The sequence below is a fragment of the Silene latifolia genome, chromosome 4 (assembly GCF_048544455.1).
Source record: "Silene latifolia isolate original U9 population chromosome 4, ASM4854445v1, whole genome shotgun sequence".
Classification (NCBI taxonomy): domain Eukaryota; kingdom Viridiplantae; phylum Streptophyta; class Magnoliopsida; order Caryophyllales; family Caryophyllaceae; genus Silene; species Silene latifolia.
The window spans coordinates 12,800,940-12,816,402 of record NC_133529.1 but is presented as its reverse complement, the minus strand read 5'-3'; the positions used below and the strand labels follow the sequence as shown (position 1 = coordinate 12,816,402).

Genomic DNA, 15,463 nt, shown 5'->3' with positions numbered 1-15,463 from the left:
TCAATAAATTCTTATTATTTATTTTTTAGGAATGCCTTGGATGGACTATTGATCATACACTCTTTTAATTTGGTCTATTTGTCATGTAATAATTGTCCCTTCCTCTTTCCTTGATCTTCGTGCCAAAATCAAAGGTAAACAAATAACCGGGATGGAGGGAGTACTATTACCTTGGTCCCTATAGACAATCTGCAGGATAAGGGTGGAGGGGTGGTTAATTTTAACAAACCTTCAACTGATATATATACACCAAGAACAAGAGGCTTACTCGAAACTCGTACAACAAAATAACTGTATAAGACACCATTGACCAATCAAACAGACAAAGCAAATCCTCCTAGTCATGTAGCAATGTCGGATGTCGCATACAACCGGCAATCTCGACTAAAAACAAAGGTGATACAACCTGTTTCTATATGCATTGTCCTGAGTGCTACCATACATGACCTTATTTCTATAAAAAAAAAGGAAATTGTACGTACATAAAACCTCGAAATAAACATGTTTAAAAAACCGCTGATGTAAAGCTTAATATATACGGATACTAACCGGTCAAGTAATCCTGACTTCTCTAGCCATGTAATGCATTCCCATTCTTGAAGACGACATTGCTACGGCCATTATAAACCCATTCAATGTACCATTAGCTCTATCCTTATGAATGTGATCTTCATTTGGATAATCCCGATGAATGGAACCATTACAATGCCTATCATTGTCTTTGAACAAGATATTGTTGAACCGAGGAACAGGAACGATATAGTAGTACTTTGGCCTTTCCGCTAATAATTGATCCCAAACATTTAAAGCGGAAGACGATAACACAAACCGTTACTCTTGAGTGTTTTCTACGTCCTGGCCATGACGCAACATAACCATGATTTTACATACGCAGTGACAAAGACAGAAAATAAATAAGAGCAAAATATGTCTCTGAGCCTTACATAAGACGGTTTCACGATAGACATGGTGAATGAGTTGGTGTCATGACACTCTCATACAAGCTTTTCGGCAGCATTACTGTGCACGAAACAGAACATAGAGTGAAGTAGAACCAATGAATCTCTGTGGCATGTACATTACTTTAGTAAACATTAGCTATTTACATAGTCAAAAGATCATGTCTTCGCCCATGACAGATTCATTACAAAAACGGAAAACCATCTTTCATTTATCCACACTGAGGTAAGGCCACATTTGAATCGTAAAAGAAATTAACATCATCAGGTAATTAGAAGACCGAAATCTATGTACCATAACATAGAAAATGAATGCGGAAAAAAGGGATAAGGGCTTGAAAGAAAAAGCATTCGATTTTTAGTTGGGACAATTCACCGAACAGCTGATGAGCATAATCAGAAACTAAGTTTGTGATAAGAAAATATGTGTAAAAAATTTTAAAAAACCTTAAACCATTGCAGAATGAAAAATCAACTCTAAAGGTACGAAACTGACCAGAATAGGTAAAAATAAATTCGCAAAATCGTAAACTTCAATTGTGTACTGATCTGATCGGTGTTGAAAGCCTTTTTTTAGGGTTCATGATGTTATTTCCCCCTTGATTGGGACTTCTCAAAAATCGCATTTTTATCTACTTTCTGAGTTGGTATAGAGTTTGGTACTCCGTATTATTGTATTTGTGCAATATAATCTTTGTACAATTTGAGTGGAATTGAAATTTGTAAATGTTTAAATTCAATTTACTATGGTTTCATCTACAATTTGAGTGGAATTGAAATTTGTAAATGTTTAAATTCAATTTACTATGGTTTCATCGGATTAAATTTAAGTAAGAGGGATGTTTGCTATTGATTGTTAGCTTCTCATGATTGTGGATTTGTGAGTGCTTAAAGGAAAGAAATCTAGGATGGTGAGTAATGGTAAATATAACAGAACAAGGTAAAGTATCAGGTGGTGATCAACTAAATCAAGTCGGTGGCATTTCCGTAAATAATGATGTCAGCAGAGGGTACAAGCACCTCAAAAGTAGTGTCAGCGTACTACTCTCTTTTTTTATAAGATATAAGATAAGATATCGATTACCTTATTGCTGCGTTTTGGTATAAAACGCCTCATATTGTGTTCTATTTGCGGCATTTTTTCAGTAAACGCATCAAATAACCTTGTGTTTTAAAAACCCGATTACTCCGACTCAGCCTTTGCTGGCTGCATTAATTCACGAAAACCCACATCAGGATATGTGTTTATGCTAGCTGACGGAGCTGTATCCTGGAGGAGTACTAAGCAGACATTGACAACCACTTCTACTATGGAGGCCGAGTTCGTTTCTTGTTTTGAGGCTACCTCACATGGTGTATGGCTGAAAGGTTTCATATCTGGGCTAAGAGTTGTTGACTCTATTAGTCGGCCAATTAGGCTAAAAATAATATAAGTGAAAGTCGAATAAACACGTCAACATTAAGTATCTGGCCATAAAAAAGCGTGTTCAGGAAAAGAAAGTGATCATAGAACACATTGGCACTAAATTGATGATTGTTGATCCCTTAACTAAAGGTATGCCACCTAAAGGTTTCAAGGGTCGTGTAGTGAATATGGGACTTGGTTCCATAATGTGATACTTTATTTATTGTATTGAAACTTTTCATTTAGTTGGATATTTTCTCATTTCAGATTATATGTACGTACACTTTGGTTATTTATTTTTTATTGAGAAATATCATTATGTTTTGATTTAGAGTAAACATATGGTTTATCCATTAAGTGTGAGTGGTGACAGACTAAGTGTATCGTAATCCATGAAAGATTAATTCTCGCTCTAGAGAATTTGTCGCTATTTGTCTATGAAGTTTCTCTTGCATAAATGGGTCAGCTGGGAGAATGTTAGATTTTTCATAATTAATTAAGGCTTCGTATGGCAAGGCATTTCAGTTTGGTCAAAATAGCTTATTTGACTAAAATTTCAGGTACCTTATTTTTTTATACGCGTTTGGCAAATAGCTTATTTAACCAAATAAGCTACCTGAAATGAAATGTTACCTAGAGTAGCATTTGAGATTTCAGGTACCTGTTTTGATTTAATTTTCCGTTTTTACCCCTTAAATTTATACTATTAAATAATTATCATATCTTTTTACGTCATTTCATCAAAACCAAACTTTTTCAGTTAGTTTGTCAAACACTTTTTTTATATAATCAGCTACCTTATCAGTTCCTAATTTTCAGATACATAATCAGTTACCTTTTCAGTTTCAGTTAGCTTTTCAGTTTTCAGCTACCCTAGTAAATAATATTATTAAGTTTATGAAAAATCCTAAAGTTATGGCCCACCAAGTTGACCACCACTCACTTTTCCATGTTTGCAACTAATTTTTGATGGCAAAATATCACTATAAATACAACATATTTTATGATTAATAAGATCACCAAACCTACTCTCTATCAATACACCAATCTAAATTGGGAGCGTGAGGGTTCGGAACCAAAATCAGTTTACACTACAACGACGGATTTTCGGAAACGGGTTAATACATCTTCGGGTTTGATTAAAGCTGATCAGGAATAATGCATAGCAATGGCTAGAGGTTTTAATTCTCGATCTTATTTTATCGCTTTCGCTATTTAGTTTGTTGTATGTTTATTCAGTAATTAAACATGCATATAAGATTAAGAACTTACATGGGAGCTCCGAATTTGATGGATGAAGGTTAGAGTTTGTTCAGAGAGGAAGATGAGAGAATTTTCTCTATAAAGAATTTTTAGAAATTCCTAGATATTTGGTTAAACTTATAACTATTTTGGGATGAGGCTAGATTTTGATACGAGGTTGTTGGTGTCAATGACTGGGACGAAATAGTAGGAGAACAGCAGGAGAAGTTGAGAGAGGAGAATTTGAGAGAGGTGAAGAGCATAGCGTAATCGTGAGGGATGAAGTTGGTTTCTCTAGTATAAATGTGATTTTTTTGTTTTTACACTAGGCTTTTAATTTATTGATTGGTCTTATGCTAAGAGATTGTTTCACTCAACAATTTGTGCTATAAGTCTATAACTATTAGGATCTATATTTGTAGGCCGACTAGGCTATATTCAATTGATGGAACGGCCTATAAGCAACACTGACATTAAGGACTACCATCCGGAGATGTGACAGATAGATCTAGTAAATGGGTCAATCGAATCGGGTTCGGGTCGGGTTGAGTTCGGATCATTTTCAGGTCAACGATTATTACGTTATTTTACTAGTAATAATTAGTGTGCAACAATATAATACATATTTGAATCGGGTCAATTCAGATACGGGTCAAGCTCGTGTGTCGTGTAGAGTACGGGTAGGATTTATACAGGTCAGTTCATTTATTCAAACTAGGTTAATTTCGGTAGATCTACTAATCTCTTTTTTTAACTTGAAATTATCCAAAAGAGATTTACTCGTAACTTGAAATGGTCAAATAACGAACAAGCACAACATCAGTCCGTCTCATAATAGATGGACAATATTCGTCTATAGTTATAGACGCATAATGTCCTTCTCACAAATGAAAGTGGATAGTGCAAGTGGGTGAGAAATGGATACCCCCACTTGCACTGCCCACTTTCATTTGTAAGAGGGACACTATCCGTCTATAATGAGAATTTGTACCACAACATTTAGCATAAGGGACGAAGATGTCCTATTATAGTGGTTAAAAAAAGGTAATGGAGATAATAGGTCCTCCCTAGTTTGAATCCCTTTTCCCTCTATTGTAATGCGACTAAATCGTGGGAAAAAAAAATCATTTAGCATAAGGGATTAGAGTGAATGAATGTGTAAATATAAATTAGACAAAGTTTATATTCATCTAGTTGGTATTAAAAAATAATAATTCAATTATAGCCTAACTAATTTAAATGATCACAAAATCTTCCTAAGGATTCATAATTCATAACCCCTTCTATTTGTTATTTTTGCTCTAATTTGTCACATTTATTTCCTTTTAATATACTATTTCTTGATAAAACAAGCGTCTATTGAACAAGTTTATTCTTCATCATTCTTCCCTACTCTTTGTCTACGGTACTTCACATCTTCATGTCCTCAAGTCTAGCTGTAAAAAGGAAACAAAACACATTAGTTAACATTAGCTAATATTTTAATCAACCGTAAACAAATAATCGTGACGGATGTGAGGAGTAACTTAATCAAACATACATAAATAAATGATTGGGACAGATGTGAGGAGTAACTAACCTTTGACATCTTCAGCATCACAATCTTCATCACATTTAACTTCACAATGACTCTCACCTCCTTTACACCCCTTCATACATTTTTCGAAACACTTCTTGTACACGTCTGTAGTCGATTCATCATGATCATGAGCAATAACCACATTCATGGCACTTGCCACAATCATGCACATTAGAAACATCGCAATAAACTTGTTACAAGCCATTTTTTTCGTATTTTGGAATTAAGACTCTGACGTTGTTGTAATTATCGTTGTTATAATTATTGTTGTTGTTGTCGTTGTAACATTGCTTAAGGACTTAGGGTTATATATTAGCTTAGGCATCATTGGGGATAACTTAATTTTGGACACACTAAAAATATAATGACCTTAATATGAGGTGAAGTTTGTGGTTAATTCTTAAATGACCTACAAAGTATGTTTGGTTCACTAATTATTTGCCTTGTTATTTTTACTTAATTCTCTCATGATCAATCGTTAGCCTTGTTTATAGGAATGCAATTGATTGCAAAAAATGTGAAGAATACAAAGCTTTGTCGAAATAATTGTTATATAGCCAAAATTTGGTACGTCTCGTTTGTTCTCATAGTAGAGTTGCTCTACAAATATTCAATGCTCAATACCACCCTGTCACATGCTTAATGTAGAGTTCATTACTTTAATTGTTCCTGTATTTTGCATGTGAGAGGCTGGTACTAAAATTCGATACCACCTGGTGAGGTTTTCTCATTTTTCATGAATAATAATGATGTATTTATAGCACAATGACCAAAACTAGGGAACGATGATTGATTTTGCGGATATTAATAAACTAAATTAATGATTAAAGGTAAATGTCGTAAATTAAAAAGAAATTTCATCAGCAGAAAACAGAACCATGTAACCAAAACAATAAGTATAAGGAAAGAGTAAGCACAAATGCTTAGAACATAGTAGAAAATGGTTACAACTTGAACATTATGAATCCCATGATATTAATTAGCAAGATAATAGGCAAGTTGGTCATGGACGGACTTGATGCTGATGGTGTTAAGACTGGCCTAACTCGATGAATTGTTGGTGGGGCCGCTAGTTGGTCTACTGGTGCAGCTGCTGGTGGTAGTTGATCTTGCGGTGCTGGTTGGTCGGCTATTGGTGTCGCTGCTGTTGCTTTGGAAGCTGGTGCATCCAGGATGCATATACAATCAAAGAAGTAATTAACCATTTGAATGTGTTCTCGTTTGCATTAACCATTGGAAACGAAGGGAGTAGGAAGTTGAAAGAAGCGTGGTTTAAGTACGTACCTTGAGGACTAAAAGCCGAGCTAGGCGGGGGTGCTCCAAATTGTTGAGGACCTGTACAAAAAAATTAAGCATATGTAAATACTACAAAGTACTCGTATGTGTTAACCAAAAATAGCAAATTAAATTACTTTCTTTTTTAGAAGTAATTCGACATGATGTATACCTTTGGGACTTTTAGGCCTTGTAGCGGAGCTAGGCGGGGGTGGGGGTGTTCCAAATTGTGGAGGACCTGTTTGAAAAGCGATGTAAACTGTACTTAATACGTTTCTAATAATGCACTCTATAAAAGAAATCCATATTAAGCTTGTACGCGTTTTTCAGTAAGAATATTAGGCTGATCCTCTTAAATAACAGTATAACACGAAGATTAGCTTATGATGATTAGCGCGTACCTGGTGCTGGAAGAGGGCTACCGGAAGCTGCAAAACAACCAAAAACCCGTGTCAAAAGTATCAACATTTCGAGAATTTGTTTTTGGTGTAAAGTGAACCCTAATGTCAATTTTGAATTTCTAATGCAGACGAGTTTCCAGCCAACTAAGCTAGTCGACATCTGCTGAATAACTTTTATAAGATTAAAAAGAATTCGAACCTTGGCATTGAACAGGAACAGTGACTCCTTTACAGAATCTCGTTAAGCCGAGAGCCATAGTATTATTGCCAAGTTGAGGTAGAGGAATACCAGCAGTAAGCAAGAGACAACCACAATCAACACTATTACTCATGACAGATTTAAAAGCATCACAACAATTCGAAGTCGGAGACGAGCCATTTGCACTGCTGCCAGTAATGTAGTTCATGCATGGTGTAAATGTAGCTATCATTGATGCTGTGCATGGTGTGTTTACAGTCTGCTGACACTTTACTGGACTAATTAGCAAGTATGCTAAGCAAGTTAGTGTTACTATTAGTGTAAACTTATCCATCTAACTTTATGTTTAAGCAAAGTTTGAAATAATTACTTAAATTCAAGAATTATTGATTATTTGTGATAATTGAAGAGTTTTGATTGTGAATTTATAGAATTCAGAGGAAAACAGAGGATTTTTTTTTGTAAGGTCAATGGAGATCAACTGCTATGACTAAATGTGTAAGGAAATCATTGGAAGTTTCTAGTTTTTTAGTTTTGATTTTGTTGACATGGGGCGTTAAGAATTTGTGTTTGTTCATTTTGTTTAAAAGCAATTTGACATAGAACTAGTTTTGGAGCCCGTGAAAATCACGGGATCATTAATAATTGACTGTGTTTAAGTGTTTAATTTGTAAATAACTTATATGGAGTAGTCCCCCTCTCTCAATCATTTGTTTAATTTTAATTAAAAACCACTCACAAAAAATTATAAAAAAAAAAGGTAAATAAATGAACACGACCGAGGGAGCGGTATTTTAAAAGAAAAGTTTAATACACTCCAAATTTTTGATTCTGGATGATACGCAAACCAAAATGTGAATAGCTTGGTTGTTTTGAAGCGAGGACACAATCCGTCAAATTGAATTTTCGGGTACTTCTGGTCTTATGGACAATCTTGACGCCATATAAGTATTGGAACATGAATTTGCGCTCCATTGTCGTCCCTTGTTTTCAAAGGATTTAAAAATATGAGTACACGTTTCTACTAATAAAACAAAACATGAAAAGAAGTCACCCTTCCATATATAAACAAATTGCATTGAAATTTATTTTCTACTACATATGCAGTTAAAAACTTCATAACTTCGAAATATATAGCGTGATTACTTTTCATTCATTATCCTTTCTTTCTCTACAAAAATATAACCTTCTTATTACTTCACTTATAGTAAGTACGCATATAGATATATAATTTAAATAAATACTCCCGTCAAAATCCTAAAACTCGTACAATATGGATAATTATGCTAGTCTCGTAAAAATATTTCTTATTGGGTATGCAAAATAATTACGCGAAATTCAAAGCACATCCATTTTAGGATCGCATTAACATATACATACCTACAATAACATCATTAATTAAATTATTAAGTTAATTAATTGAATTGGCACCTCCAATTATGACTATTAAATATAAATACATGAACAGAAAGAAAAGGAAAAAGGAGACACAAAATTCCAATAAAATACTCTAAATTACAGAGAGAACAAAAAAACTGACTTTTGTAACGACGGGTAATGTTGGTTTGGACAACTTGGTATCAAATAAGACAATATGAATTGGTATTTTGATGAGATTTTATAGAAAGAATACCCTAAAAAAAGATTTTATAGAAAGAAAATCAATGACTCTCAATTTTATCGTTTGAGTTGCCAATGATTTTTCAATTGCCTGTTTAATTAATGGTTCTTCAATTGTCTCTTTAATTAGTGATTCTTCAATTGTCTCTTTATTATTTAACCATTACTTTGACCGGCTTAAAGATTATAGAATATGAATGATTTTTTTCACCAACAAACATAGCATTTTGCCTCTTTATTGCTTGAATGAATATACTGTTTTTATTGTCGTTTTGGTGCATTTTAAAGTACTTGACCCTATGTTTATCTTGCAAAGAAACGGTCGTGAACTTTTATATGAGCAATTTTAACAACTATCCAAATAATTCCAAGGAAAGGTTACATATATTTAAAATATCACATTTTGTGTTATAATGTTATACTCCGTAGTATATATAAGATTAGATTTGGGACAAAAAGTAAGAGAATAAAGTAAGGATCAAAACTTTATAGGTGAACTCTAATAATTATTATTAGTAGTATAATATGAGCAAAACTAATTACACATTTCTCGGAATCACGCAATAAATAGAGATTTATGCATATACGATTCTAAACATAGCTTCTTCATATTCGATCATTCATCAAAAATTATAATCAAAACAATACTATTATACTTCATACGTAATATTAGCCTTTCCTAATTCAGGAGGAAATAAATATAAACAAATCATTCAAAAAAAATATTTATCCAGAAAATATTGTGAGTTACAGAATAGTATATTTGATGGAAAACAAAAAATGATTTAAAGGCTTGAAAGCATTGGAATTAAAACAATGAAACGGAGAATAAGAATCGGTTTCTAACTAATTACTATTTATGCATATTATAACACTATGATAAGATCAAATTGACATGTGCATCGTACTTTAATAATTTGGCTAAACAATTTGATTTGTAACCTGCTTGACAAAATAAAAATAGAACATAAATGTTACAAAGGAGACTAAAGTGTAGGAAAGAGTGAAGGACAATAATGCAACAACATGTCAACAACTTATTAAAGATTTTTGCTACCATTCGATATTTCTAATACACCATTGTAGAAAAAAGAAAAAATGACAAAAATGAAAGAGTCATCCAATCTCGTGCATTGTTATTGATATGTGAGTATGTCATCCTCCTATAATATTAATACAAACTCACACAAAAAATAACTAATAAAATTCTAATTAACTCAAAACATAATAAAAATAAAAAGTGAAACAATTAATTTAGTTCTCATTGTATAGTTTACCTACCAATTTTTTGAATAAAGTTGAAAATTCATTCTCTTGCAATATTAATATAAACACAAAAAGTAACTAATAAGATTCTAATTAATTCAAAACATAATAAGAATAAAAAGCAAAATAATTAATTTAGTTCTTTAGCTATAGCTTACCTACCAATGTTTTGAATAAAATTGAAAATTCATTCTCCTGCAATATTAATACACACACAAAAAATAATAAGAAATTAATACAAAACATAAGAAAAATAAAAAACGAAATAATTAGTTTACTTTTCTATGTATACTTTAGGTGCTATTTTTTTGAATAAAATTGAAAATTAGGATGAATATAATAGTTATATATATGAAAAATTATATTACAAATTCTCTCAAAATTTTATGAATGAAAGAAAAATAAAAAAATATGGTACATAAATACGGACTATATATAGTAATGATGAAAAGAAAGTTAAAAGGTCATTTCATTAAATAAAGGAAATAATGGTTAAATAAATAAGGTAAATAAATAAATAAAATTATGAGAGTAGATCAATGGTTTATAATTTTTTTTTTCTTTTTTTTTGTGTGTTTATACCTTATATTTTTTAAAAATTTTTACCTTATATTTTTTAATTTTCTTAAATGGGTAATCCATATCACTTTTTTTTACCACGTCACAATTAAACTTGCAATGTCATATTTTTTAAGTTAGTCTTTTAATAAGATTTTATAGATAGAAACTATTATAGGTTTTATAGCCATTATACAAGTATAAATTCCAATATTTTAATTTTATTTTTAATTTATTTTGTGGTATTATTTAATTAGGTAATTTATTGCCGAGAAACTCAAGAGGTGAATTAAATAGGAAAAAATGTTAATGAAAATTATGGGTGTTAACTGTTAAATAATATAAAGAGTTTTAATCAATTTATTAACATATTATATTATAAAAATTAATTAAATAGGAAAAAAATTAATTAATTTGGTGGATGTTAAGTATTATGAAGAGTTTTAATCAATTTATTTCCATGTTTAATTAAAAAAATGAATTAAATAAGAAAAAATATTAATAAAAATGGTGGGTGGTAAGTAATATGAAGAGTTTTAATTAATTTATTAACATGTTTTATTACAAAAAAAATCAATTTTAATTATAAATTATAAATTTTATTAACATGTTTTATCACAAAAATTTCAATTAAAATGTCAATATTAACTATAAATTATGAAATTTTGATGTAAATTTCTAAGGTTTACATAAATTTAGGAAAACAATATACTCCCTTCAATTTCCTATTATCTTCCCTCTTTCCTTTTTCACATAAGTTTGATTATCTTACCTCTTTCCTTTTTTGGTAAGTTTCATTCATTTTTTTATTAATTTCCCTCTCCTAAAAAATCAACAACTTCCCATTACTTTATCTATTCTTTATTCATTATTCATTCTTTATTATTTTCTCTCCCCTATAAATTTCACAACTTACAATACTTTATTCTACTTTATTCCTTCTTTCTTCCCCTTTCTTAATTTTTGTGCCCAAAAGAAAGGGGAAGATAAAAGAAAATTGGAGGGAGTATTTAATATACAAAAATTATTTAAGAATATAGATAATATCTTTTAATATTATAGATAAGTGAACTAAATTAATTTATAGATAAATGAATTAAATTAATGCCATGTAATAATAAATTAATGCCGGTTAACGAAATGAGCGGAAAAAGGGGCATTGTCGTTGTTGGTAGAAACAGTGATGATAAGAGACGGGGTAATTGGGTATGAATGTGTGTGTGGCATTTGGGTTATGCGGCTGACGCGAGCTTCAAATGTCTGCGTGGCTTTTTTTATCCTACGTGGCATTGTCTACGTGGACTTAATTGGACATTTTAGGGTAGCCTTTTAATAATATTTATAGATTTAGTTGTGTTAGGTGATGCTTCAAAACTTTTCACTTTTACCATGTTAATTCGTGTTTACGAAGTGCGAATTTTGATTTATGTTCATAAAGTGTGACAGGAATTTTTATGTTGGCTGTCACAAACCTACACAACCCTCCTCCTTCATTGGGACTTGGGAGTTGAGACCGAGAGTGACTATCACAAGACACGTACTCACGGGTGAAGTTATGTTAATTCGTCTCTAGCTTGAATTAGTATGACGGATTTTGCTTTCGTTAAAATTAAATCTATTTTAACTTAATCAAGTACGTGATTTTTCTTGAAACTTTTTCATGGGAAAAATTGAAGATTCGTGTTAGCTGATTCTGAATTATGACTTTTAGCGAGAACGAATTACCAAATTCCTGCTACTGGTATTTATCCTTGAATCTAATGCTCTTGAATTGTGATTGATCTTACCAATAAACTTCAATTTGACATAGGAATTAGTTGTGTTATGTGAAACCTCAAAATTTTGCACTTTTACCATGCTCATTCATCTCTAGGTTGAATTAATATGACGTGTTTTACTTTCGCTAAAATTAAATCAAATTAACTTAATTAAGTACGAGATTTTTCTTAAACTTTTTATTATAAAATAATGAAAAGTTGAAGAAGAATCGTGTTAGCTCATTCTGAATCATGACTTTTAGCAATAATATATTACCAAATCCGACACTACCATTTGGTTATCCTTGATAAATTGACTTCAACTGCTACAAACATTTTGATCTTACCAAAAAACACCAAACAAGAATACAAATTGAATATGTTAAACTCAAGCTAATCATTAAAAATTCATAAAATTGTATAAAGTTCAACTAACCATTTGAACTAAAAATTAGTTAGGCCACCTATACATAACAACATTACATATTTATATTCCTACTTCATGCTATTATATTTCTATAAAATCAACTTTTTCTTTTCCTAAACCATCACTCAACCAAGAATTACAACATCCTTAAAAGATTTTTCTTACTAAAACAAGCAACTAAAATTTCCCATCTACCTTACAAAAATGTCGTCGAAAGTATCTCAATTATGCTTAATTTTCTTAATTTTAGTAATTTCATTAAAATGTAATGAAGTTAGAGCTCAATCAAGTACCACAGGCTGCACAAGTGTGTTAGTTAGCATGTCCTCTTGTCTTACTTACATTACTGGCAGTTCCTCAACTCCTGCAGCTTCGTGTTGTTCGACTTTAGCCAATGTCGTTAAGTCGCAACCTCAGTGTCTTTGTGCTGCCCTGAGTAGTGGTGCTGCTTCGTCTTTGGGTGTTTCGATTAATCAGACTCGTGCCCTCGAGCTTCCTGCTTCATGCAATGTTCAAACTCCACCTGTTAGCAAATGCAATGGGCCTACAAGTACAAGTGGTGCTGCTGCTGCTCCTGCAGATTCTCCTGCAGGTGTTCCAGGTGAAACATCTGATGGCCCATCAGCAGAATTTCCATCTGGTATGCTTCATGCTTGAGTTTTTCTTTTTCTTTTTTTTTCCTGATTGCTTTCGAAAATAATGACTTGGAATAAACCTAAGTAAACGGGTTATTCGAGTCAGATCATTTTAAATATGGTTTTATTTCAAGTTAGTTCATTTCAGGTCATTTGAATCCGGTATTTGTCTTTCAGTCTTTTCCGCCGGGTTTACTAATGCTTTTTTTTTTTTTATCGTGCAGGGTCAGGATCGAAGACGGTACCAGGGACTGCGGGGAGTGCGTCCGATGGAAGCACTGTGAAATCGTCCCTTGGCGTTCTCGCCTTTATTGTCTCCTGTTCTTCAATTTTGGCCATTTTCTAAACATTTTATTGTGAAATTGCTAGGATTAGATACAAGTATAAAAGAATTCACTATATATATTATATATATATGTGTGTGTGATTGTTCCTTTGTAAGATTGCTATACATTTTTCTGTGATTGTTGTATAAGTTTTGAGCCACATTTATTAGGCTATCCTATTATTGTATTTGAGCCATTTAAACTATTGAATTTGCAATACATTTTACCTTTTCAATCGACTTATATTTATACTTCGAGTAAAGAGTATATCACCATGTTCTTAAGCGCGTAAAATGGAGAGTTATTCTAGTTTAACGAGGTCTCGTGTATTTTTAATCATGGAATATAGAAAGTTATTAAACTTATGAGAGATATATTAAACCGATCTTCTGATTCTACTTGCTCAGATAGCTTATATCGAAAAAGTAAACAAACTCGTCGTCGTTATCATAAAATACAACGTGTTACTTGTTAGAATATAATATAACTCATGTATATGATACTCTGTACATCTAGGTTGCACCAAAACGGACACAGACACGGACACTGACACGACACGGACACGTGACACGTCATCCCATGAAATTTAGGACACGGGACACGTCATTTAAATTTAATAAAATATATATTTTATAGTTATATATGTGTGATTTTATTTTTGAAAAAGTATTTAATATTAAATTTAAATAAGTGAAACTAAAATTTACGTTAATTATAACTCATTCTCATTTCCAATACCAAAACCAACTTATAATCAATCTATTTCGACATTTCATTACTAGTCTAAAGAACATCATTTGTCTCCAATTCAGCTTATTTCCCCACCAAATTCAACCATATAACAATTTTCGCCATTTACCTTAAATTCAACTTGATTCCGTTTGGAGGTGTGTCCAAATACCATGGACACGGCTCAAAATACCATGGACAAGTGTCGGACACGTGCCCAAATAAAAGATGAAAGTTAGACACTTTTACTTTAGTGTCCGGCACGTTTTGACGTGTGTCCGACGAGTGTCGTGTCCGACACGGTGTCCGACACGGAACGCGATTAGGAGGAGTGTCTGTGCAACCTAGTTTGTACATGTACATGTATGTCGCTCTGCTTAATAAGACTAAATCGAGAAAAAATGAACATACATCGGATGTAATACCTCAGATTTATTTGTTTTTGAGCATATGTGTATTTTTCTGAGCTTATGACCTAAAACTTTACTTGTTTTTAAGTATTTGTGTATTTTTTCTGAGTTTATTATATTTTATAAGTTAGATTTTAATTTTGTTTCCGTCAAAAATCAAGTTTAACTAGACTTATAAGTAATGTTTTTGGGTTTTGTTGTAATTTTTTTTAGTTTAATGTTTAAATAAATGAACTCGGAAACTTTATTGTAAAACTCATAATTTTAAAACAAAATTCAAAAACTTTAATATAATGCTCAGAAATTATAAAATTGGTGGTATTACATCGGATGTATGATCTACTTACTAGACTAAGTCCACCTGTACAATAATTTGTGTTAATTTAATGTTGTGGGTGAATGTAAAACAACCCCGACAACTTGAGATGACTTGAGACGATTGTCAAAGTTACCTCATTTTTGTACTCTGGATCTGATTTTAGCCCCATTATTCGTAGCATCACATGATGCACATGTGCTAGTGCCATATAATATGTCCGTTGTTGGGCCGTATTTCGTACCCGTGGGCTCCTGTCATTCATGTCCACGGCCCATTTTGTTGGACCGCATCAATAATCAATCTAACTTGTACTACTTGTTTTGGAATGTTCATTTATAACAATTTGACACCATCAT

The 15,463-nt window shown here is 32.0% G+C and overlaps 2 protein-coding genes across 2 annotated transcripts; one reads left to right on the top strand and one right to left on the bottom strand.

Moving 5' to 3' along the window:
- Nucleotides 1-6,129: 6,129 nt before the first annotated feature.
- LOC141651081 (non-specific lipid transfer protein GPI-anchored 16-like) lies at nucleotides 6,130-7,292 on the bottom strand. Its single transcript, XM_074458806.1, has 5 exons — nucleotides 7,061-7,292; nucleotides 6,862-6,888; nucleotides 6,633-6,698; nucleotides 6,470-6,520; nucleotides 6,130-6,344 (listed from the first exon to the last, which is right to left on the bottom strand). The coding sequence occupies exons 1-5, from the start codon at nucleotides 7,290-7,292 to the stop codon at nucleotides 6,130-6,132; spliced, it is 591 nt and encodes a 196-aa protein (XP_074314907.1).
- Nucleotides 7,293-12,813: 5,521 nt separating this feature from the next.
- On the top strand, nucleotides 12,814-13,865 carry LOC141652083 (non-specific lipid transfer protein GPI-anchored 26-like). The gene is made up of 2 exons (XM_074459730.1): nucleotides 12,814-13,328; nucleotides 13,548-13,865. The coding sequence occupies exons 1-2, from the start codon at nucleotides 12,893-12,895 to the stop codon at nucleotides 13,667-13,669; spliced, it is 558 nt and encodes a 185-aa protein (XP_074315831.1). The 5' UTR covers nucleotides 12,814-12,892; the 3' UTR covers nucleotides 13,670-13,865.
- Nucleotides 13,866-15,463: the final 1,598 nt, after the last annotated feature.

Coding starts and splice junctions, on each gene's coding strand:
- LOC141652083 (XM_074459730.1), top strand. CDS start 12,893: ATGTCGTCGAAAGTATCTCAATTATGCTTAATTTTCTTAATTTTAGTA. Junction 13,329..13,547: donor ATCAGCAGAATTTCCATCTG/GTATGCTTCATG, acceptor TTTATCGTGCAG/GGTCAGGATCGAAGACGGTA.
- LOC141651081 (XM_074458806.1), bottom strand. CDS start 7,292: ATGATAGCTACATTTACACCATGCATGAACTACATTACTGGCAGCAGT. Junction 6,521..6,632: donor AAGGCCTAAAAGTCCCAAAG/GTATACATCATG, acceptor TTTTTTGTACAG/GTCCTCAACAATTTGGAGCA. Junction 6,345..6,469: donor CTCGGCTTTTAGTCCTCAAG/GTACGTACTTAA, acceptor TGGATGCACCAG/CTTCCAAAGCAACAGCAGCG.